The sequence below is a fragment of the Rhinatrema bivittatum genome, chromosome 6, assembly GCF_901001135.1.
Source record: "Rhinatrema bivittatum chromosome 6, aRhiBiv1.1, whole genome shotgun sequence".
NCBI classification, from domain to species: domain Eukaryota; kingdom Metazoa; phylum Chordata; class Amphibia; order Gymnophiona; family Rhinatrematidae; genus Rhinatrema; species Rhinatrema bivittatum.
The window spans coordinates 259,393,636-259,417,245 of record NC_042620.1 but is presented as its reverse complement, the minus strand read 5'-3'; the positions used below and the strand labels follow the sequence as shown (position 1 = coordinate 259,417,245).

Genomic DNA, 23,610 nt, shown 5'->3' with positions numbered 1-23,610 from the left:
TTCTCCCTCTTTATAATCCCTTCTTCTGCCTGCATTCGCTCTGTTCTTCACAAGACTTTCTCCTGTGCTTTCTCTTGTCTTTCCTTTATCACTTTTGCACTCTCTAACCAAAGTTGGGACTCCTAAACCCTTTGAAAAGTAATCCAAATGTTGAGGACTTCTATTAGAATGCAAAACTAATTTGTGTGCCAGAAACTTACAAATCAGATATATTAACATTTTCTAAAGTTAATACTTCTTGCATACTTTGGAGGTGGGGAGCTTCTCCTTACCTATTGCCCCCTTTCTCTCGCTCTCTCCTCGCCAGCCCCATACCAGAACGGAAAGGTCACCCTTACTCGATGGAAGGAGACTGTGTTAGGGGCCTGTGAGTTCTCGCTGGGATACCCGCAGGCTATGTTAGAGTGGCACTTTGCTGATGGGGTGAGTGTTGGCGATGCTGGCACTGATGCGAGAGGAATGGAGCTGGTCCCGGGCCCTGGAGGTCTCTTTATACTACGAGGGACCCTCCAGCTTCACATAAGGGGGGCAGCTACTCTTTGCTGCTCCTGGAGGAATGGCTACCTACAAAGAAACAGCAGCGTCTGTCAAACTGTTCAAGGTAGGGAATATATGCAAATATTCCTCTTTCTCTATAGACTTGGAGAGGTGGGGGGGGGGGGGGGAAACCAGTAAATGATGAAATGTCAAAAGTGGTGGAAATCTGTAGGCTTCCTGCTGGCTCAGTTCTTTCTGTTTAATAGTGGATTCAAAGAGGTCAGCAGTTTTCTGGTAGAAATGAATAAAATCCTGGAATGAAAGGACCTCAACAAGTCTTCTGGAATCAGGAAAATATAAGGCAGGAGGTAACCTTAAGGAGTAACTTACTCCACCTGCCATGCCTGCAGACAGGATCCACTGCACCTAAACAGTTCCACCAAAACCTAGAAATCCTAAATCAAGGTCTCATGAGGCTGGAGAAGGATGACTCAGGAGTAATATAAGGGTTGGGGGGTGTGCACGGAACAGCTTAACAGAGGTGATGGGGGTTACGAAAAGTAAAGGAATTCAAAACAACTTGCGACAGGCACAGATTTTGTTCGCAGTAGGGGGAAGAAGGCAAAAGTGGGAAAGGAAAACAAGGCAGAAAAGGGACGAGCCTGGAGGTCGTCTTTATCTACTCCACATTCCTTTCTCCTCCTCGTTCTCCCCTCTGCCAGGGGGTTGATTGTGTGAATCCTTGTTAACAGGTTCTTCTCCCAACAGACATGTGGGCGACTCACCCCAGGTGGCTGGGCTCAGCTGCGGTTATGATTTTCCTGCTTCTCCTGGGCGGCCTGGATCTCCTGCCATAGTGGCTGCCTGAGATGGCGAGAAGGTGGGTGACGGCAAAAGCCGTGGCGGCAGGAACAACAAATATTTGAAAAAAAAAACCCCAAAAAACTGAGTAGTGCTTCATAAAGGGTAAATAGTGCCAGAAACCAGCACCAGTGAATATCTCTAAACTTCACAAGGCATACTACAGCCCAGAACATTCTCCCTTATATAAAGCTAATTTAAAAAAAAAAAAAAAAAATGACTACTGTAGGGTGAGATTCTCTGAACAACGAGGGGAGACTGTAGCTGGTCCTGGACCAGGGAATCATCAGGATGAAGGACAACGCCAAGACTTCCTGTGAGAAAATAGGCTACAACCTTCCTTGGAGGGCATATGCAGACAGTCGTGGGCATCTCATCCAATCACGTCACACCCAAAATGCATCTGATCCTATTGCCTCTCTCTAAGCTATGTTCATCCCAGAAGTATGTTCCTTTTGCAAAGCAATTTGTAACAGGCTTACTGTCTTTATTTTGTGGGCGGCAGAGAAGAAGCAGCACTGTGCGTTCCGAGTGCATCGCCGGCTGGCACCACGCTGGCAGAGGGCTGAGACCAGGAGTACGGAGGAGGAGAAGAAGAAGAAACGCCAGGGAGCGCTCTCGTCCTTCACTTGCTGGGAGTGCGCCAGCCACTGGGCACATTCCCATGAGCAGAAGCATTTGGAAAGAAATACAGGAGAAAAAAGGGGTCATCTCCAATTAGAAGAGCAAGGTGAATACAGCACCTTCACTCTTACCTTTTTAATGCTGTGGGGGGGGGGGGGGAGGTAGTGTCAGGCTGTGTCCCTGTGAGGTGCACTGGCAGAGCCGTATCCTTGTAGGTCTCAATACTGAAACAGCAGGGTGTGCTGCAGGGCAAACATGCGTGGAAGGACCTCAGTACTAAAATAAGCAAGGGGGTGCTTTAGAGCAGGATTAAGGTGTGTTGGCAAAGATGGGTATGAGTATTTCCAAATGAGAGGGTTGTCGTTTTTCCTTCCCAAGGTTCAACACCCACCCAAAATGGATTTGGTGGCCCTGGAGCCGAGATCATTCTGCTGGGGTTGCCGCAGCATGGCAGGGATCTGCTGCAGTTGCTCCATCAACACCTTGGGGTGCAAAGGCCAGGCTCAAAGGGTTCCTTATTAGCCCATGAGACACCCAGCATCTTGCAGCTCCGCGGTAGGATTTCCGTCTCCGTGGAGGAGGTCTTTGAGTACACAGCAAGGTACAAGGCGCAGCTCGAGGAGAGGTGGCGAAGGGGCAAAGCAAAGAGTCTTGTGTTTGCATTTGTGCACAGGTAAAGATATTTGTTCTGTTGCTTTTGGCTTGTTTATCATTAAGCAGCCCTTATTCTAAATATTTATTTATTTTATTTATTTATTTATTTATTTAACATTTTTATAGACCGACGTTCGTTGGGAACATCACATTGGTTTCCAGATAAATAATGCAGCGTAACAGAGCTTTACAAAAAACATAGTTTCAACTGGGGGAGGGGGGGGGGAGAAGTATTAAAGTTATAACAGGGAAAACTATAACAACCAAACAGCAAATTGGGGAATGATATGAAAAGCAAGCAGTAAAAATCACAAAAAACAGATACATCTGAGTTCAATATGATGGAAAGGAAAGGAAAGGGGGGTGGGGGGAGGTGGGAAAGGCCGAAGGAGGGAGAAAAAGTTGAGGAGGGAGTTATACTAATGGAGGCGCTGGAACTATTTACAGGCGCTGGGGAAACCAGAGGAAGGCACTGGGACTGCGCTAGATCTATTGATACGTGCTGAGGATATTTACAGGGTTGTAATATGATGAAATTAGTGCAAGAGAGGCGCAGGGAAGGGAGAAGGGGGGACAAATAGAGAATTGCAGGGGATGGAGAAAATAGAGAGGAGGGAGAGGAAGGGGGAGGAAAGGCGTTGAAGCTAATTACAAATTATGATGAGAGAGGGGGGGGAGGGAAGAGTTGCAGGATCGGAGGGGAGGGTAACACTGGCAGGTTTAATGGTTGAAAGCTATCTCCTCAATTTAAAAAAAAAAAAAAAAAAAGTATGGCTGTTTGGATCTTAGAAATATTGGCATTTTTCTAGAAATTATGAATTTTATTTTTTCACAAGTTTTGTATAAATGGTAAAAAAATAAATAAATGAGGGAATGAACATTCATGTTTTGGACTGGCAAACGATGACAATTTACAGAATAAATTTAGCAGAAAAAATCTAGCTGGATACCTTTGTTTGATGCCAGTTATTTTCTTTGGGTAAAAATAACTGGCATCAAACACAGTTTAATAGAAATTGTTCTTTCTCACTTTTTCATACTGTGAATAAAGCCCTCCAGTCAGTGCCAGCCTGGGCCTCCTCCCCAGCTTTTATGGCTCTGCAGGCCTTTTTCAGTCTGTATTTGTATTTAAAAATTTTTAAACCTGCTCACTCCAAAAGGTTTGCATCGGAGTACAATGGAGTACCCCCATTTTCCATACCACTACCTACTTCGGTATCTAATCTCTTGCTGCAGGACACTTGAGACTTTCTCACTTATACGTTATAATTTTTATGCTCAATAAGACCTGTCAACTTAATTGTTTAAGTCTTTTTTTTTTTTCTCCTTTATCTTTGGTCATCAATGTTACAACACGTTATTGTTAAATTTGAACTTATGTACACTGTTCCAAGTTTCATAACCTTGTTCTATGTAATGCCTTTTGGCAATTTTCATGTTCTGTTTCAATGTAAACCGATGTGATCTTTATTTCATATAGGAACACCGGTATATAAAAATCTAAAAATAAATAAATAAAATATCATTCTCTGTAAGTACCCAGATCAGTCCAGACTCCTGGGTTTTGCCTCCCTGCCAGCAGATGGAGACAGAGAAAGTTTCACTGAGACTGTATATAACCCATTGTGCTACCTGCAGTCCCTCAGCATTTCTCTGTCTTCAGCAGATGGTAGATGGTGTAACCTGCAGTCTGGAGAGAGAAAAAAGATTAAAAGACAAGAAACTTCTGGATCCTCCCAGGGGGTTGTGAGGTCCTGATGGGGCTATCCCCTCTAGTTTGAAGCGGATGAGCAGGAGGTTGGTGACCTTTCTGATAGCTCGGTCCAGAGAGGCGTGGGGTGGACATCTGGTGGTCCAGATCCCTCATCCCCCATGAGACAGCAGTGGAACCTGCTGACAGTTCTGTACTGCAACCCCAGTGGAGCAGGGAAGTATCCCTTTTATATGGCTTCTCTTGGGCTGGATTGCTAAAGTTTGGCAAAAGGAGACAGATATAGCCAGTGCTCTGGTTCTTTTCTGATCTGCCATGCGGCCTGTGCTCCTGGAACTGGAACCTCTGCACCAAAGGAAAGTATTGGTTTCTATGTATCTTTATTTGTTTTCAGAGGAAGAGGGAAAAATTGTATATGATTGAGAGCCGCTTTGTACTCTGCTCAGATTTTTTTCTTTTTTCACAGAGATGTCTTGCTGAGTTTGTTGGCTCAGACCCTGAACACGCTTAGTGTGGCCAGAGGTCAATTTTAAGTTAAGCATCCTGTTTCTTTCCCTCCTGTATTCAATTCAAGAGGTATTGGATTTAAAGAACATAAATGTGGCTCTCAAGGTTCCCCTTTTCTGCATGGAAACTCTGAAGTCCGTCATAGCGGTGGTACGCAATGGAGAGTTCTTGGCACCTCTCGCCTTGTCAAAGGCTTATCGGCACATAGCCATCAGACCAGAGCACCAGAAATTCCTGAGGTTCATGGTCCTATGGAACCATTTTCAGTTTTGAGCCCTTCCCTTCGGCTGGCAATGACTCCACATACCTTCACCAAGGTGATGATGGTAGGGGTGGCCAAATTGAAAAAGGAGGGTATGTTGGTGTATCTGCGTCTGGATGAGTGGCTCATTTGTGGGAAATCAGAGGACCTCTGTCAACAAATCAGTTCAAAATGTACCGATGCACTTGAAGTCTCTAGGATGGCGAACCTAGCAATGAGCCATTTAGTCCTCTTTAAAACTGTAAAGTATCTGGGAGCTCAGTTTGACTTGCTGGCGAAGAAGATGTTTCTCACGGAGAGAGTGTGCTAAAAATGCAGAGTCAGATTAAGCTTCTGCTAGAGCTTTTGGTGCCCAGGGTCTGGGACTATTTACAGGTCCTGGGTTCTATGGTATCGACATTGGAATTAATGCATTGGGCATTCGCACACATGCAGCCTCTGTCAGGGGGCTGTTCTCTCCCTCTGGAATCCATTATTGGAAGAGTTTCATCTTCCTCTTCCATAGAGGGGGAAGCTAGGGACAGTCTTTCACTGTGGCTTACTCACACCAATCTCAAGCGTGGTACAGAATTGGAGATTTCAAATTGGGTAATAGTCACCACCAATGCAAGCCTCTCTGGGTGGAGGGTGGTGTGGCAAGATCGATCGGTATGGGGCCAGTGGTTGAAACAGGTCTCATGGACTATCTATCAGTTAGAGATGAGCAGTGCATTTTGCGTGGCTTGTCTGTCTGCCAAGGTTTCGCGGTCATCCAGTATGGATCCTATCAGACAATGTAACAACAATGGCCTACATCAACCATCGAGGTGGAACCAAGAATCAGGCAGTGGCTCGAGAGGCCTGGGAGTTGATTAGCTGGACAGAGCAGCACTTGGAGCGGCTGGCAGCATCTCACATCAGCGCAGTGAGCAACGTTCAGGCGGATTTTCTCAGTCGGAGAAAGTTAGACCCTGGGGAATGGGAGCTGTCGGAGGCAGTGATGTGTCTTAATCATGGAAGATGGGGGTATCCTGACCAAAGACAACACCAAAGCATTGTGGTTTTACAGCTGCAGAATAGAATATGGTATGGAAGGAATCGTAGCTCTGGTGCTGACATGGACTCGAGGGATTCTTCTTTGTCTTCCCTCCGTGGCCTCTGGTGGACAAGGGATTACAGCAGATAGAGAAACATCCAGACAAAGTGATCCTGGTAGCTCCAGAGTGGTCACATTGACCATGCTTTCCAGATCTGATCAACATGGCCATAGATGAGCCTCTAAGGTCAGGCATCAGTGGATTCTTTTCCACCAGGGCCCAATATTTTAGGGTCAGGAGGCTCCCTTCTGTCTCACGGCTTCACATCTGAGAGGAGACAAGTGAGAAGGAGGGGATATTCTGAAGTAATTATTTCCACCTTATTGCAAGCTAGACGATCTTCTACATCCTTGATGTATGTGCGAATTTGGAGGATCTTCAAGTCCTGATGTGCTGTTAACAGAGTGCAGCCTCAGCCTGTTCAGGCTATGGTATTGCATATTTTGGCTTTTCTACAGAGAGGTTCTGAGAGTTCAGGTAGTGACATTGGGTTTTCTCCAGGGTAAGATGCAAGGGTATCCTCTGTCCACTCATCTGGATGTTATACAGTTCCTTCGGGGAGCTAAGAACTTGCGTCCTCTGGTGCAGAACAATTGTCCGTCTTGGAATATGAATCTAGACCTTGGAAGATTGTGTGAGGCTCAGTTTGAACCACTAAAGAGAGCTGTAGTTAAGGACGTGACTTTTAAAGTGGTTTTCTTGGTGGCTATTTGTTCAGCCAGGAGAATTTCGAAGCTCCAGGCACCGTCATGTCGGAATCTAGACTGCTTTTCTGGATTTGAGGGAAAAAAATACAAAAATAATAAACCCTTTACTTCTAGCTTTGTACCTATTGGGGGGGGGCCCTAATTGGATTGCCAGGCCATAAAACTAGTGTGCTGAGGAAGAACAGAGTCTTCTGTCAGGTATGCCTGGATTCACAAGGCTTCCTGAATCGCTAAGAGAACGTTTACTGTTTAAATATTTAAGCCTAGGATAGAAGTTGTCTATAATTGCATAATTGTGAGCCTTGATTTTAGGAGGGGGCAGATTTTAAATGAAACCAAAAAGTGTGCAATCTAGACTGCTTTTCTGGGTTTGACAAAATAAAATAAAAAAAAAGCCAACCTAACTTTCAGTGGATTCGATAAACTCAAAATAAGTGCATGTCGGTGCGTGAGGCAGCTCCATTAGGGCCGTGTGTTTTCTTTTCCTCAATGCCTTATTCATCAAGGAAGCGTTGGGCAAAGGAGAAAGAAGCCCTGCCGAAACCCTCTGCTACAATTCTGGGCCCGATGGACGCTCACGTACGGCCAGGAATACATTGGAGCTGAGAAGCACACACTGTCGCGCCCCCCCCCCCCCCCCCCCTGTTTTGGTGCTGACTGTTTCTATTTCTCTTTGCTGCGAGCAGGATAGGCCCAGCTTGCAGCACCACATGGCTGCTCTTTGGCGCCCCCTATGGCTCAGCGCCCTGAGAAGCACACAGTTGGCGCCAAAACAGGTGTGTGTGTGTGGGGGGGGGGGGGGGGTGGGTGGCAGCGTAAGGGTCGCCTAGGGCGCCCAATACGCTTGCACCGGCCCTGTCTGTATTGGCAAATGAAAAAGCTCTAGTTATGGAGACTGATGTGGGATCAGAAAGGAAAGTTGAAACTCAATGCGCACAGAAATTCCATAACACAACCAGTAACCATAAGAAGAAGCTTGTTTTGCTGGGAGACTCAGTCACGAGAGGCACTAATTTGGGAATGCTTCGCGAGGGGAACACTATAGTTAAATACCTTCCAGGATCCTCAGCTGGAAGAAATGCTAATCAGATACTCTGTGCAATCAATGAAGAAAGTAAGGACTCTGAAGTTGACCTTATCATCCGTCTTGGAACCAATGACCTTGCTAGAAACAACATCCAAGCTGTACAGAGAGATTTCCAGATTCTGGATAAGCAGATTATACACATGGTGAAGACTATTGTCTTTTCAGAAGTGTTACCTGTTCATAGAAAGGGGAAGGAGAGGCTAAGCCATATAAATAATTTCAATGCATGGCTCAAAAGCTGGTGTAAGGAAGAAAGTTTTGGATATATTGGGGGCTGGGGCCTTGTAAGGAACAGAAAGAGGCTCTGTGTCAAAGCTGGCTTACATCTGTCTGTGGCAGGAAAAAAGGATCCTAAGTGAAAAATTCAAATCATATTCCATAGGGCATTTAAACTAGAGGATGGGGGGTGGTAAAAGGCAATTGAAATGTCAGCCCCCAGCATCTCCAAGAATTGGGTGAAGAAATTAACAAAAATCAGGTGAAAAGAGCAGAAAAGATGTCCAAGGAGAGAAGCTGGAAAGCTATGAGCACAGATGTGTGTAGTCTGGGCAATAAAATCCCACCCCTGTAGGCTCTAAAGATGGAAGCAGATTTTGATATCAATACTGTTACAGAGACATGGTTCACTGAATCTCATGATTGGGATACAGCCATACCTGGCTATAACTTGTTTGGGAAGGACAGAGAGTACAGAAAAGGTGGAGGAGTAGCTCTTTATGTCAGAACAATATCCAAGCAACTGAAATGCAAAGGAAGGTAGGGAAGAAGCATTATGGGCTGTCTTCAAAAAAGAAGATGGTGCTTTCATTTACATTGGTGAGGTCTACAGATCTCTGACTGAAACAGAAGAACTGGATAGAGATCTGGTTGAAGATATCCAAAAGGTGGGAAATAAGTGAGAAGTGTTGCTAGTTGGAGATTTTAATCTGCCGGATGTGGTTTAGAGTATCCCAACTGCAGAATCCCATCCTATTTGTAAAGAGTCAGTGAATGCTTTTCAAGGGGCTCTGTTCAAACAAATGGTAAAGGAACCCACGAAGCAGGGTGTGATACTTGATTAGGTGCTCACAAATGGGGATAATGTCTCAAATGTCCGAGTAGGCGCCCACCTGAGCACCAGTGACCATCAGACGGTATGGTTTGATATCACAAGCAGGATCCAGAGAAGACACACAAAGACCCAAGTTTTGAATTTCACAAATACAGACTTTGTCAAAATGGGAATGTTGCTAGAGGAAGAACTGGAAGACTGGGAGAAAATGGGTGAGGTAGAACAACAGTGGGCCAAACTGAAAGTTGCTATTACAAAGGCAACAAATCTATATGTTAGAAAAGCAAACAAAAGGAAAAAGAAACTAATCTGGTTTTCAAAGGAAGTGGCTGAAAAAATAAAGGCAACAAGAGCAACATTCAGAAAGTATAAAGGATCCCAAAAATAGGAACACAGGAAAGAATACCTGTTGAAACTGAGGGAGATGAAGAAAGAAATCAGGAAAGCAAAAGATCAAGTGGAAGAAAGGATTGTCAAAGAGGTAAAGCGAGGTGAAAAAACATTTTTCAGATATATCAGAGAAAGAAAGAAGATCCGTAGTGGAATAGTGAAATTGAAAGGTGACGAGGAGCAATGTGTGGAGAGAGATGAAGAAATGGCAGAAAAATTAAACAAATACTTCAGTTTGGTGTTCACTAAAGAAGACCTTAGAGAAGAACCATTGCTGGTAGAGGAGGCTGGAAACTACAGGCCGGTTAGCTTCATCTCGGTGGTGGGAAAATTAATGGAGACTCTGCTGAAGGAAAGTATAATGAACTATCTACAATCTGGTGGGTTGCTGGACCCAAGGCAGCATGGATTCACCAGGGGAAGGTCCTGTCAACCAAATTTGATCGATTTTTTGTGTTTGGGTGATTAGAGAATTGGATCGAGGAAGAACGCTCGATATGATCTACTTGGATTTCAGCGAAGCTTTTAATACGATCCCGCATAGGAGGATTGTGAATAAAATGAGAAGCTTAGGAGCGACAAGCTGATGGCATGGATTACAAACTCATTGACCTATAGGAAACAGCATGTAATGTTAAATGGAACCTACTCTGAAGAGAGCTGTGTTAAGCAGAGTGTCATAGGGCTTGATGTTGGGACCGGTTCTGTTCAATATCTTTGTGAGCGACATAGCAGAAAGAATAGAAGGTAAAGTATGCCTATTTGCAGATGATACTAAGTTCTGCAACAGAGTGGACATGCCTGAAGGAGTAGAGAGAATGAAAAGTGGTTTAAGAAAACTGGAAGAGTGGTCGAAGATTTGGTAGCTGGGATTCAATGCCAAGAAGTGTTGAGTCATTCATCTGGGATGTGTTAATCCAAAACAGCTGTATGTGATGGGTAGTGAAAGACTGATATGCATGGAGCAAGGCAGGGATCTTGGGGTGATAAGGTTTGGGGATCTGAAGCTGGCGAAGCAATGTGACAAAGTGATAGCTAAAGCCAGAAGAATTCTGGGTTGCGCAGAGAGAGGAATAACCAGCAAGAAAAAGGATGTGATAATACCCTTGCACAGGTCTTTGGTGAGGCCTCACCTGGAGTATTGTGTTCAGTTTTGGAGCCTGCATCTCAGAAAGGATAGAGACAGGATGAAGGCGGTCTAGAGAAGGGAAATGAAAATGGTGTGGTAACTGTATCGGAAGATCTATGAGGAAAGGCTGAAGGATCTGAATATGTATACGCTGAAAGAGATGAAGTGCAGGGGAGATATGATATAGACCTTCAGATACCTAAAAGGTTTCAATGATGTATGGACTTCGAACCTTTTCCATTGGAAAGAAAACAATAGAACTAGGGGGGTCACAAAATAAAACTCCAGAGGGGACGACCCAATAACAGTGTCAGGAAATATTTCTTCACGGAGAGAGTGGTGGAGGCCTGGAATGCCCTTCCAGAGGAGGTGGTGAAGAAGAAATCAGTCAAAGAATTCAAAGGGGCATGGGATAAACACCGTGGATCCCTAAAGGCTAGAGGACGGGCAGGCGATAAGCTTGCAGGGAGTAATTTGCTGGTACAGCAGTTACTACCCTTAGCAGAAGGCATGGAGATTACTACCCTTAACCAGCATGCTTTGATGCTTTTAATGCAACTGCAACATTGCTCCTCACTTAGACAGCAGGAGGATAAGAGGAATTGGATTCAGACGACAAGCGAGGGCCCCAACTTCCATGGTCTGGGATACTGTTACGCGAAATAAGGGAAAAAGCATAGGACTGCTTCTTTGGCCAAGTCCTAAAGGAAACGATGAAAACATTCATGGGGCTAGCTTGCTGGTGCAGCAGTTACTACCCTTAACCAATAAGCCTTGATACTTTTGATGCAACTCCAACATTGCTCTTTGCTTCAATGGCAGGGAAAAAGGGAAATTGAATTTAGACAGCAACCAACAAGGGCCCCAACTTGTACGGTCTGCAGAACTGATAAGCGTGGAGGGGGTAACTAGCACAGAGCAGCAGTTACTACCCTTAACAGAGAGCATGAGATTAACACATTTAACCAATAAGCCTGGATGCTTTTGATGCAACAGCAACATTGCTCTCTGCTTCAAAGGAGAGGGGTGGGGGGTGAAAGGAAAGAGAAATTTGAATTCAGAGACAACCAACATGAGCCATGACTTTTTTACAGTCTCGGGTACTGACGCTCAGACATTAAGGAAAAAAACATAGGATTGATTCCATGGCCAAGTCCATAAGCAAAGCACGTCAAGCAAAACTTACTGATACATGGGGGTAACCTGGATGGCGCGGCAGATGCTACCATGTAATGCTTGCTGGACAGACTGGATGGACCATTGGTCCTTTTTTGCCATCATTTCTGTGTTTCTATGGATTTGGGGCTATCTTTATGCATGGTGCCTTTTTTTCTGCCTGAGGTAGTCTCGGTGTTCCATCTTAGACAGTGGAGCCTCCAGTTTTTCTGGACTTGGAGTCCTCTACGCCTCACGTGGGGGAGCTTAGGCTGTTAGATGGGAGGCCTGCATTATTGAAGTATCTAAAGTTCACTTATGATTTCTGTAGATCAGGTTATCTCTTTGTACTGTGGCGTGGTCCAAAGAAGGAAAATAAGGCGTCTAAAGCTACAATTGTGCGGTGGCTGAAGGAAGCGATCAAGTTGACTACATCTCTAAAGGTCGTCTGCAACGGGGGGCTTTAGGGGCACACTTGACGCATTCTCAGGCTACTCCCTGGGCTGAGTCACAACAGGGCTCTGCATGAAATTTGCTGGGCAGCTACTGGGAAGTCATTGCAAACTAGGCATTATCATTTGGATGATGAGGCTCCAGCTTCCATGTGCTTTGAATGTGTTCTACAAGCGGAACTCTTTAGGTCCCACCCGAGTTAAGGGGAGCTTAGGTACATCCCAGGGGTCTGGACTGATCTGGGTACATACACGGAAAGGAAAATTGGTTTTTACCTGCTAATTTTCATTCCTGTAGTACAACAGATCAGTTCAGAGACCCGCCCATTTAATGGGGAGAAAGAGAGTCCGCCACTCTTAATGTTGCTGGAGTTGTTGGAGGTTTTCAGTGCCAATCGCTTATGTTAAATTTGGGAAACACATTTTCCATTGTCTTTTTGGGCAACTTCACTTTCTTCCTGCTCATTGGAGGGGAGAAAGTTTGCTTAGAGGTTTGTTAGAAATTTATGGTTGTGGCTGTCATCCTGGCTTGGATACAGGTGGCACACTGGGTTATGTACAGTGTCAGTGAAACTTTCTCTGTCTCCATCTGCTGGCAGGGTGGCAAAACCCAGGAGTCTAGACTGATCTGTGGTACTACAGAAACGATATACTTAATGATGATACTACACACAACACATTTGGGCCCCCAAGTCAGCGAAAGCGTATGAACGTACGCCGTGACGTCACGCACGCCCGTTCATGTGCTTTCGCTGCCTTGAGCGCCCGTGCACTACGGGCGTGCGTTCATCCGTCTTCGCCGGCGGGGGCTGCTGGAAGCCGCTTTCGCCGCTGGCTGCCCCCGGGAGGCAGGGGAGCCGCGGTGCGCGCCTCCGGAGGAGGGCAGACAGGGCTGAAAGAAAGAAAATGTAAGTTAACTTTGGTTACACTTATTCACAATACTTTACATGTCGAGTCGCTTTTCGCCCTGCGCCTTGCTTCGGGAGGAGGGGATTTTAGGTTTTTAGGTTTTCTTTTGGTTAAAGTTGCTTCGGGAGGAGGGGAGAGCGGACTGGGGCTGCCCCGGAGACCGGCACCCATGGACGCGGCCAGGGCAGGTGAGTGGGGGCTGGGGGAAAGTTTGCCGTCTACCCTTACCCCTGCCTCTAACGAAGGGATAAGGGTAGGCGGTAATTTAGCAGGTTAAAGACGCAGCTAAACTGCAGGTTAAAAAGGCGATAGTCGGGGCGCACGTTACTGTATGGGAGAGAATAGCTAATCCAATCGTTTACATCTCATATACATGCCGCGGGCGGAAAGGGTTACCCGTTGATTTAAAGAAGCGGTAAGGATGGGTTAAAAGGTATAGTGATGGAGAAATTGTTAACCCAGGCAATGACTCAATTTACCTCTGCTAGTACTGAGATAAAAAATAAGTTGCAGGATCATTCAGATCGTTTGGTTAATTTAAGAGACTCAGAGTTTGGTAAATGAGCAACAGTTGTCTAATATAAAATCGGCAAACACTTTATTTATAAAGGATAGTTTGATGGTACAAAGACAGATTGAGAATTTTGAAAATGGGATGAGAGTGAAAAATCTCCGTCTCTTAAATTTTCCAATTACAAGGTTGTTATCAGCAAATGAGTTATTTTGAAAGTATTTAGCTGAGATATTACAAATTTCCTCTAGTAAAGATATGTTAATTTCAAAAATTTTCTATGTTCCTCGAACCCGACTTAATAATGCGGAACAAGATCAGGAATTTGATGTAGTGCAGGAACATAGCCCTAACTTGACATCTTTTCTGGAGGCATCTATGGATGAAATCTCTACTAGGGCTACTCTTATGGTTACTTTTGTATGTGAAACAGATAAAAATATGGTACTGCAAAAATTCTTCAAGAATAAAGACTTTTTGTTCTGTGGAGGGAAAATTCAGATTTTCCCTGACGTAGCAAAAAGCACTCAGGCAAGAAGGAAACAATTAATTTTATTAAAAGATAGAGTCATTGCCCTGGGCGCTTTGTTTTTATTAAAATTTCCATGTAAGTGTTGTGTAACACTTGCAAGAAATAAGTTTATATTCTATGACCCATCACATTTGGAAACGTTTCTTTTGGATAAGGAATCTGGTAAATACATTTTTTTTTGATGGATATTACTTACATTTAAAAAGTCTTGTGGATAAGACGAATAAGTAGTAAAAGATTTCTCCCTTGGAAATTTATATGTTAATTTAAATTTACCTGTTATAGCACTCCCCAATTGAGGACTAATAAGAATTGTAACAGGATTAGTTGATTTTTGATTTATATCTTCTTGTAATATATGGATGTTGCGATTTTGTGTTTCCTATGTTTTTATTAATATAAACATCGATAAACTCAATTATAAATAAAAAAAAAAGGGATAGTGAATCGCAGGTTGGACTAACGCGGCCAAATTGTGAGTAGAAAGCGGGTTAGAAGCAGGGTAACCGCGGCCGCACTTTACTGTATTGGCCCGATTATGATTAACAAACATAATAAATGGCACAATTTCAGTTTCTTCCCTTTTCTTCCCCACCACTAAGATCCTTTGTGCTTGTCTCCTTGTTCTATCCACCAATCCCCCACCCCCTTCCTTGCATTACATCCCAGTGTGCATTCCTGCAGACTTCTGTCATAACCCCTTGCCCTGTAACTTCCTTTCCACCAAAAACATATTCTAGCCTGCTGTGCATTATCTATCTGTCTGAGGTATTTGAGTGTTTTGGGATAGTTCCCCTATCCATCTGGAGAATGCATGTTCAGTTCTTTGTTTCCTCTAGGAAAAGTTGTCACCACATACTGCACCATCTTGGTAACCTCCTTTGGATTCCCTCTATTCTCTGTATTCTTCCAGAGATGCAGCTTGCAGAATTGGAACAATATTCCAGATGAGGTCTCACCAATGATTTTTCCAGAGGTTATCATCGTACCTTAGAACTTTTGAGTTGTGGTCAACCTGACTTTACCGTTGATTGGGGAAAGAATAATGCATATTAGCTTGCTCTTTGCCACCAGCCTGCCCCCTCACCACTAATCTCTCTCTCTCTCTCTCTCCCTCCCGCCACCACCATCACCACTTTCCCCTTTCCAGGGATGACCCCAGCATTCTTCCCCTCCCTGATTTCCGGCTCTAACTCTTCCCCTCCCACCCGTAAGTTACAGCTCCCTGACTTGTGCACCATCACTCTATCCTCAACTGAGTCCCAAGTCCTGGAATCACAGCTGAAGATTGCATTTTTTGCAGCCTCTTTCCAGTTTCTTCCCATGTATTGCCTTCAGTGTGTGTTCCAGGCTCACTCCTCTCCTCCTGTTCCCTGCATGCTTCCTAAGCAAGGGAATTAGGTGAGCTTGGAGCAGAGTTCCAAGGTATGGTTATCACTTCTTATGCTGCTGGAAAGGCACTTGGTTGCATCAGGTTATGCTCAGGATCCAGGCTAAACTTTTTTCTGCTTTGTGTCTGAGAGAATATTTATATGTGTGTGTCTTTTTGTGTCTAGGATATATACATGAGAGATGTATCCAGACTTGGGGAGAGAGACCAACCAATTGTATGGATGGAAGGGGCCTGCAATTTAAAGCACAGTTTTCTCACTCCTAGTCTAGGGTGTGCTCTACTTTTTAGTTATTTAGGGAAAATGCATAATTTACGTTGGAGATTTTTTGGCTCAGTTCTGCAAGGCTCCAGGTTACATGATGAAATTCCCAAGGATTGGCTTGTTGTGCTTTTGGGAGCTACTGCAGCATGTGCTGCACAGAAAGCACATAATACCCCATGGGGTATCAGACAGATACCCCATGGGCCAGTGTTGAAAAAATCCCCTGGGTTGATATTTTCCTGAAATTTGCCCCTGTTCCAGGGAAGGGAGCCAGCTTGTTTTGTCTATGGTGTGGCAACTTGTTTGCTCTGCTGTGAGTTCTAGCTGTCACGGCTGCATAATTAGCATGAGACTGGGGGCTGCGTTTCCACTTTTCCCTATACACTCCGTCGTCCTGTTGCCTCTCCTCCCTCCTTCCATGCTGCACCATCTGCAACATGAGGTCAATGGATCTGATCATCCACAGATCCTTCTCCTGCTTGGTGATGTCACACTCATTTTAGTTTCAAGTTGTCTTAGTGTATAATTCATTGCTGATTGTGCTTTCTTCATTAGCTGTGCAGAAACGCTCAGTGACCCAACGAGGAGGGACATTAAGGCACTCTTTCGTGACTTAAAATCGCAGACAGGTAAAATGTTTGACTACAATCTCATTTTCTCCTAATTCTTTTCTCTCTGTTCCTCTCACTTATTTTCTGAATTTTTTCGTTTCCCTATCTCATTCTTCCCTTCTCCTAAATTCCCGATTCAGGCTAACTCAGCTTTTTCCCCTTATGCAGTTCCTCTTTTCTCTAATACATTTGGTCTCTGCCTTGAAGTGAAACATTAGCTAAATTGTCCCTAGTTTAAGCCTTAGATTAGGATTAGGTAGGAGATAGGAGTTTTCAGAGCACCCCTGACAGGCATTTCCCGTGAGGCTTCCTGGATTGGTCGTCAGACTGCATAAAAGGTAGATCATGAGAAGTGATGTGGCATTTATGGTAGAGTTTTGGAGAGTAAGGAGAGTTTTTGAAGGATTCTCCATTGTTAGGCCCCCACAGTCTGATACCAGTGGAAAAGAAAAAGTGGAAGCAAAGTAAAAAAAAAAACAACAAACAAAAAAACTGCCAGCATGGTTAAAAGGTGAAGGGAAAAAGGCTATTTTATCCAAAAGAACTTCTTTCAAATACTGGACAAAGGATCCATCTGAAGAAAATAGGAAAAAGCACAAGCAAGTTAGATGTAAAACATTGATAAGGTGAGCTAAAAAAAAAATGAAAAGAAGCTGGCCTTAGAGGGAAAAACTATTAAAAAAATCCTTTTAAAATATATGCAAAGCAGGAAGCCTGTGAGGGAATCAGTTGGGCCGTTAGATGATCAAGGGGTTAAAGGGGCACTTAGGGAAGGGAAGGTCATTATGGAAATACTAAATTCATTCTTTGCTTTCGTGTTTATTGAAGATGAAGTTGGGGAGATGCTTGTGCCAGAAACTGTGTTCACTGGTGATGATTGAGAAGAACTGAAACCAATCACGATGAAGCTGGAAGATGTTATTAATCAAGTCGACTTAGGGAATAGCCACTACTTCTTGTTGCGCAATATCGGCAGGGGATGTATTTACTGTTTGGAATCTTGCCAGGTTCTTGTAGCCTGGATTGGCCACTGCTGGAGACAGGATGCTGGGCTTGATGGACCCTTGGTCTGACCCAGCATGGCACGTTCTTATGTTTTTATTCCTGGCCCTGTTACCCCATAGTCTGGCAGGGAGTGTCTCTGGGCGTGGAATGGAAGAAGAGATTTTGAGAGAATCTGTTTCTGAGGAGTCTTTGTTCTATGTGGAGCCTGGTCCTGACTCATGAGGATTCCCACCCCCGCCTAGGGAAGGTCCTGCCTGCCATACAAAGCAGAAACAGCAGTGCGTTGCCAGTGGAGAAGAGAACTGCAGAGTTTTGTTTGTTTGTTTGTTTGGGAGGAATTTTTGCCACCAGTTCCTGCCTGGTAGAGAAAGAAGATACATTGGATTTTTGGACATTTTGGGGATTTCTAAACCAGAGAGCTGCTAACAGGGAAAGTGAGAGGAGATCCCAGTCCCCCTAGGATTCTACCATTAAAGAGTGTAGGTTGTTTTTTAGTGCTTGCAACACAAGGGACACTGACTCAGGTAATAGGACTGAGAAAATAAATACTTTTGGATGGTTTAATTTAAAGTGAGAAGATCAAATGGAGACATTTTGTTGCCAACTGGACAAAGTATTTTTGGTTGCAGTAAATTGATTTTGGAACACCCCAAGAACGACCAGCATGGTCTTTAAGAATCAAGTGCCTTAAAGCCAGAACATCCAAATAGTGAGTACCGCTGAGGAAGAAACAGCAGAGAAACTGAGAGACTGTGTGTTGGCGCCCACTCATGTGAGCCTAGGGCTTCAGAGGTTAAATCCTCCTCCCTGGCAGAAAGAAACTAGCCTCCCAGGGCAAGTTGATTGTTTGGTGTGAGCAGAGAGAGAGCTGGAAGGAAGTGGCCCCAGGAACAACCGTGTAACCCTGCATTCAGAGCGTTCACTGAAAAGGGGGGTTACATATAGCCATTGCCCAACTTCAGGTTAATAAAGAACATTAATAACCTACATGATTACATTAATAAGTCATCTGGAAGAGTTCCCTTTGGATAGGCTCAGGTATCATTCTCCTGTCTTCGTTGGCAGAGAAAGACTCTTAAGGTCGCCAGCAATTCAGAAAGATCACCCAGAGACGTGAGGCATTATCCTGAGCTGTGAGTCTCTCCATCATCACCATAGGATAAGTCTGCAGGATCAGGCGCAGAAGCTTCAAGCTACTGGCTCAGAATACATTTCCTAGCTCTTAGTAGTGGGAAAGTCCATCATTAAATGATGGGAAACCTAGATGGTGGGAGTGTAAACTTTATTTTCCCTTCACTATCCTCTTCTCCCACACAGAAGCCTTCTCCTCCCCCCCCTAACTAAAGACACCTTCCTGGGACCCACAACTAATAAGCTTTAGTAGCTGGTAGGAGCAGGGCTATGGTGGGGGGGGGGGGGTGCTCCTCCAGTGCTACTGGGACCCAGCTTTCCTGTCAGCTGCATGCTGTGTTTTTTTTTTTAGGAGGCCATGGTCAGTTCTGTTGGTAGGGCCTGGCATCCTCGTCAGCTGCTTCATTCTGTGCCACCGGGAGACTGTACATAGTGCTGCACGCTAGGTGCCGTCCATGTGTGCTGTAGGGCAGCAAAGCATCGACAAACGTCACCCGAAGAAACTTGCTGGGTTTTATATATATATATATCTCGAGATTTCCTAATAAATTATTGTGTTCAGATGAGCAAGAGTGCACAGTGATACCGGAGCTCTGACATTGCAGTTGCCCATGTTTGTTAATCTCTTTTATAAGTGAAATCTTTGTGCAGATCCGTCCACAATGAAGGTGCCTTCCTCCGAAATGCACTTAGGGAGCGCCCTAGGCTCAGTGATGCTTGCTCTAAATGCCTCTGATTAGATGAAAGGCCGTCCATTGTAAGATTCGGAGTCATAGTTCCCTCCAGGGAAGAGTCACAGACAGCGAGATATTTAATTCCTTAAATCTGCCCATCCCTCCCCCTTAAACATAGCTGACGCTCTTCCTCCTCAGATGCAGAGTGAAACCTGCTTAGATTTGTTATGCCTGCATTTTCTCAACCAACTTAAATTTCATGAGCGCCGGCCACCAGTAGTAATCGCATACTAGGAGTGTGCAAATACATTTGAAGCAGAAGTGAATCATGAGAAACGTTAGCTCTGCTTGTTCCAATCCAGTTTTCCAGCCTTTGTGTCTGGTTTCATTTATATCCTGTCTCTCTTGTTCTTGTAGTTCCACCTCTGCCGCCTCCTTCCTTATTTTTACAAACTGTTATTTTTCCTCTGTTCTTCTATTTCTTCGTGAAATGTTTGGCCTTTTCTCTGTCCTTACTTATTATTAACGTATTTGTTTCTCCACCATTTTTTTTTTCTCTTTTTCTCGAGCCCTCCTGCCACTTCTTTCCCTCTTTCTTCTCATGCTCTCCTCCTCTCTCCCTTTTTCCTCCTTGCCCATTCTGTCTCTTTCTCGCCCTTCTCATATGTGCTAATCCCCCCATTCTCCTGACTCCTTCTCTAGCCCACTCCTCTCCACCTTACCGTATTCACTACTTCCCTTACCACCACTTCCTCCACTCCCCACTACCCCTAATCCCCATTTCTCTCCTTTCTGCTAGCCTCTCCCCTTCTCATGCTCTCCTCCTCTCTCCCTTTCCCCTCCGTGCCCATTCTCTCTTTCCCCTTCTCTCACCCTTTTAAGATGTGCTAATCCCCCATTCTCCTGACTCCTTCTCCAGCCCAGCCCTCTCCACACACTCTCCCATACCATATTCACTACTTCCCTTACCACCACTTCCTCCACCCCCCGCTACCCCTAATCCCCATTTCTCTCTCCTTTCTGCTAGCCCTCTCCCCTTCCAGCACTGGGAAACAGTCGTTCTAAACCAGCCTCCCAGTAATCAGGCAAATAAAGGGGTCCATTCTGGGCTACAGATGTTGATTTATGGAAGGTGATGGCCCAGTAGGGCCTGGATTTGGGGAGGGAGGGGGGGGGGACGGGGGACAAAGGTGGCAATTGGCTTCAGGGGCTGCCGTTGAGCTTCCCAAAGGCAGCAGCCTGGCCAGGAGGGTTCAGCTCCACAGCCACTGTCGCCTGCGCCTCCCAGTGGCCTGGGCAGGAAGGGAAATGGCTATGCAGGCCACGGCCACTGCATCTCCCCACGGGGTGGTCTGGCAAGGAGGTCAAGTAAATGCAGGGAAGACCGGAGGAAGTTATCTCTTTACTATGCCACTGCTCCCTCTTCCTGCCTATTGTCAGGCATTCTTTTGACAACCAATATAATGTAGGGAGAGGCAGAAGCAGGACAAAAGCCACAAGCACTTCTGCTTACCTGCCCTCCCCCCCACAGTCTCTCACTGTAGGACTCTGCAGTTCACTGATGGGAGTGCAAGAGAGACCATGCAGAAAGCTCCTACAAAATCTGGGAGAATTATTATTATTCATCTGATTTATATTCCGCTTTTCAGCCACTTCAAAATAGATTACATTCAGGCACTAAGTATTTCCCTGTCCCCAGAGAGCTTCAACCTGTTTTGTCCCTGAGGCAACAGAAGGTAAAGTGACTTGCCCAAGGTCACAAGGAGCAGCAGCAGGATTTGAACCCTGAACTCTCTGGTTTGTAGTCTGCTTCTCTAACCACTAGGCTACTTCTATTTGTCTCATTATTGGGAGGCTGGCTTAGAATGATTGTTTCCCAGTGCTGGAAGGAGAGAGAAGTGGGGGATTAAGGGGAGGGAGGAAGTGGTAAAGGAGGTAGAGAATATGGTATTGGAGAGGGGGTGTGAGCACAAGGACACATTTGAGAGGGACAAGAGAAGGGGAAAAAATAGAGTAGGCAAGGAGAGGAAAGAGAAAGTAGAACATGAGAGGGAAGGAATTGGTAGGAAGCATGAGAGAGAGAGAAAAAAATGGTGGAGAGACAATCTGTTATTAATAATGAAACAGAGAAAAGACCAAACAAGATGAAGGTCTGCAGCAGAAGGCACTTGTCACACTGATATCCTCCTATTTCAGTCTTCTGGCTCTAGTCTAGAGAGAGCTCATCACATCGCTATCCCATCCTAAAGCCTTTTGCAAAGAAATGTTAATGGCTTCTTTTCTACACATTTTTTTAAAACTCTGACTATTACACCTCACCCCTTTCTCTTCCTCCTTCAGGCTGCCACCCCACTGTAGCGCTCACCCACGCCCACACGGAAATGAATCTCTCAGAAATCACCCACTTTTTCCACGCGGCTGGTGCCCAACACATCATGGCTTTCCGGTCGCTGAGAGCAGGGGCCCGGCAGGAAGTAGAAAAGGAAGACCTTCAGCGCTTCCTGGATACCTGTCTCAGAAGAGGCCTGCAAGAGGAGGGAGCTTCTGTGGGGGAGGAGCCCCGAAGTGGATAATCCTGAACGATTCCTCTGGGTGGGGGATGGAACTGCTGAATTTGGTAAAGATTTAAATATCTTTACCCAAGGCAAGGCCGGGAGTGAAAAATCATCAGTCAGCAGATTAGGAGCTTTCTTCAGGTGTTTTTAGAGTTGGCTTCAAAATGTTATGACCTGACGCCAGAAGGAAGCAAAATTCCACGGATCGTTTTGGGGCACCTAATGTTAAGTCATCAGTGGCTTGCATTATTACTGTGTCAGAAAATAAAATTGTTGCTATCCTTGTGGTTCGTGTCTGGCTCTTATGTATTTTCAGCCTCTTTTTCTCCTCTGTTTACAGATAAAAATTTAGAATATGATGACAGATAATATGGGCAGCCAGGACATCACTCACTCACATCCGCCCTTTTACAAATCAATGACCACACAGACCATAGTTTGGGTTAACAGGGCTGCAGCTTTAATAACACCAGGGAGGCCCGAGCCTCGCAAATAACATACACCATTTGCAAATAATAAATCCCCCGACCATCCGCCGCTTCCCCAGCAAGATGGTCAGCACCAGCCACACGGCTCGTCCCTCCAGCCCTTACACCGAGTTCAGACCCCCTCCACCTCCCAGCAAGAAGCCAACCTGGTGGACCCCCACCACTATCAAGCAAGGAGCCAGGCCAATGGACCCCTGCCGCCTCCCAGCAAGGAGCCCGTACCCGACAACTGCCCCAGTTGTCAACCATCAAAAAATTGTAGCAGGTAACCATTTTAACAGATAACAAATATAAGCTGTAGCGGCTCGGGCCATCTGCAACAACAAACTCCCCCCCCCCCCCCCCCCCCCCCCCCCCCCCCCCCGCTGCGACAAACAATCCCACAATACAACCATAAAAGAAGAAGGGCGTGTGGGAGGGAAAAGACCCGCCGGCTGCCAAGATGCCCCCGAGCAACTGCGCCGGCGGCACCCTCTCAACTCCTTGCCTCCAGCCCCCCCCTCTCCCCTGACCTAACTCTGCCCTGCCTGGCGTGCAACTGACCCCTCCCCAGCCTACCCCCCCCCCCCCCCCTACTAGCCGCCGTGGACCCGGGCCTGCTCCCAGAGCGTGCCTGGGCCCATATTACCCTGGCCGACCGGACACTAGGTCCAGTCGACCCTCCATAATATGGGCAGCCAGGACATCACTCACTCACATCCGCCCTTTTACAAATCAATGACCACACAGACCATAGTTTGGGTTAACAAGGCCGCAGCTTTAATAACACCAGGGAGGCCCGAGCCTCGCAAATAACATACACCATTTGCAAATAATAAATCCCCCCGACCATCAGCCGCTTCCCCAGCAAGACGGTCAGCACCAGCCACACGGCTCGTCCCTCCAGTCTTTACACCGAGTTCAGACCCCTGCCACCTCCCAGCAAGAAGCCAACTTGGTGGACCCCCGTCACTAACCAGCAAGGAGCCAGGCCAATGGACCCCCGCTGCCTCCCAGCAAAGACCCCGTACCCGACAACTGCCCCAGTTGTCAACCATCACAAAATTGTAGCAGGTAGCCATTTTAATAGATAACAAATATAAGCTGTAGCGGCTCGGGCCATCCACCATAGACATGCGTATCCGATATCCCGTGACCCCCAAAGATGCGGTCCTAGCTACAGAGGAAACAGTTCCTCCAAGGCCTCCTGAATCGAATTTAGGAAAAGATCCATACCGATAAAAGACAGATGAACCCCATCCTTGCTGAAAAGCCCCGTGACCTTCCCCCATGACCACTCATACCATATATGCCGGCCCCCCCAAGTGCACCAGCCATGATCCAATCTGCTGGTTAGCTTTGGCCCTACTCCGGCGCCAAATCACCCTCTCCGATTCAGCAGGCCTTGCTATAATAT

The 23,610-nt window shown here is 45.7% G+C and overlaps 1 protein-coding gene across 1 annotated transcript; it reads left to right on the top strand.

Moving 5' to 3' along the window:
* The first annotated feature begins 1,629 nt into the window (after nucleotides 1-1,629).
* Nucleotides 1,630-21,996, top strand: LOC115094697. Its single transcript, XM_029607948.1, has 5 exons — nucleotides 1,630-1,702; nucleotides 1,844-2,068; nucleotides 2,341-2,635; nucleotides 16,306-16,379; nucleotides 21,512-21,996. Exons 1-5 carry the CDS (start codon nucleotides 1,630-1,632, stop codon nucleotides 21,742-21,744), a joined length of 900 nt encoding a protein of 299 aa, XP_029463808.1. The 3' UTR covers nucleotides 21,745-21,996.
* The last annotated feature ends 1,614 nt before the right edge of the window (nucleotides 21,997-23,610 follow it).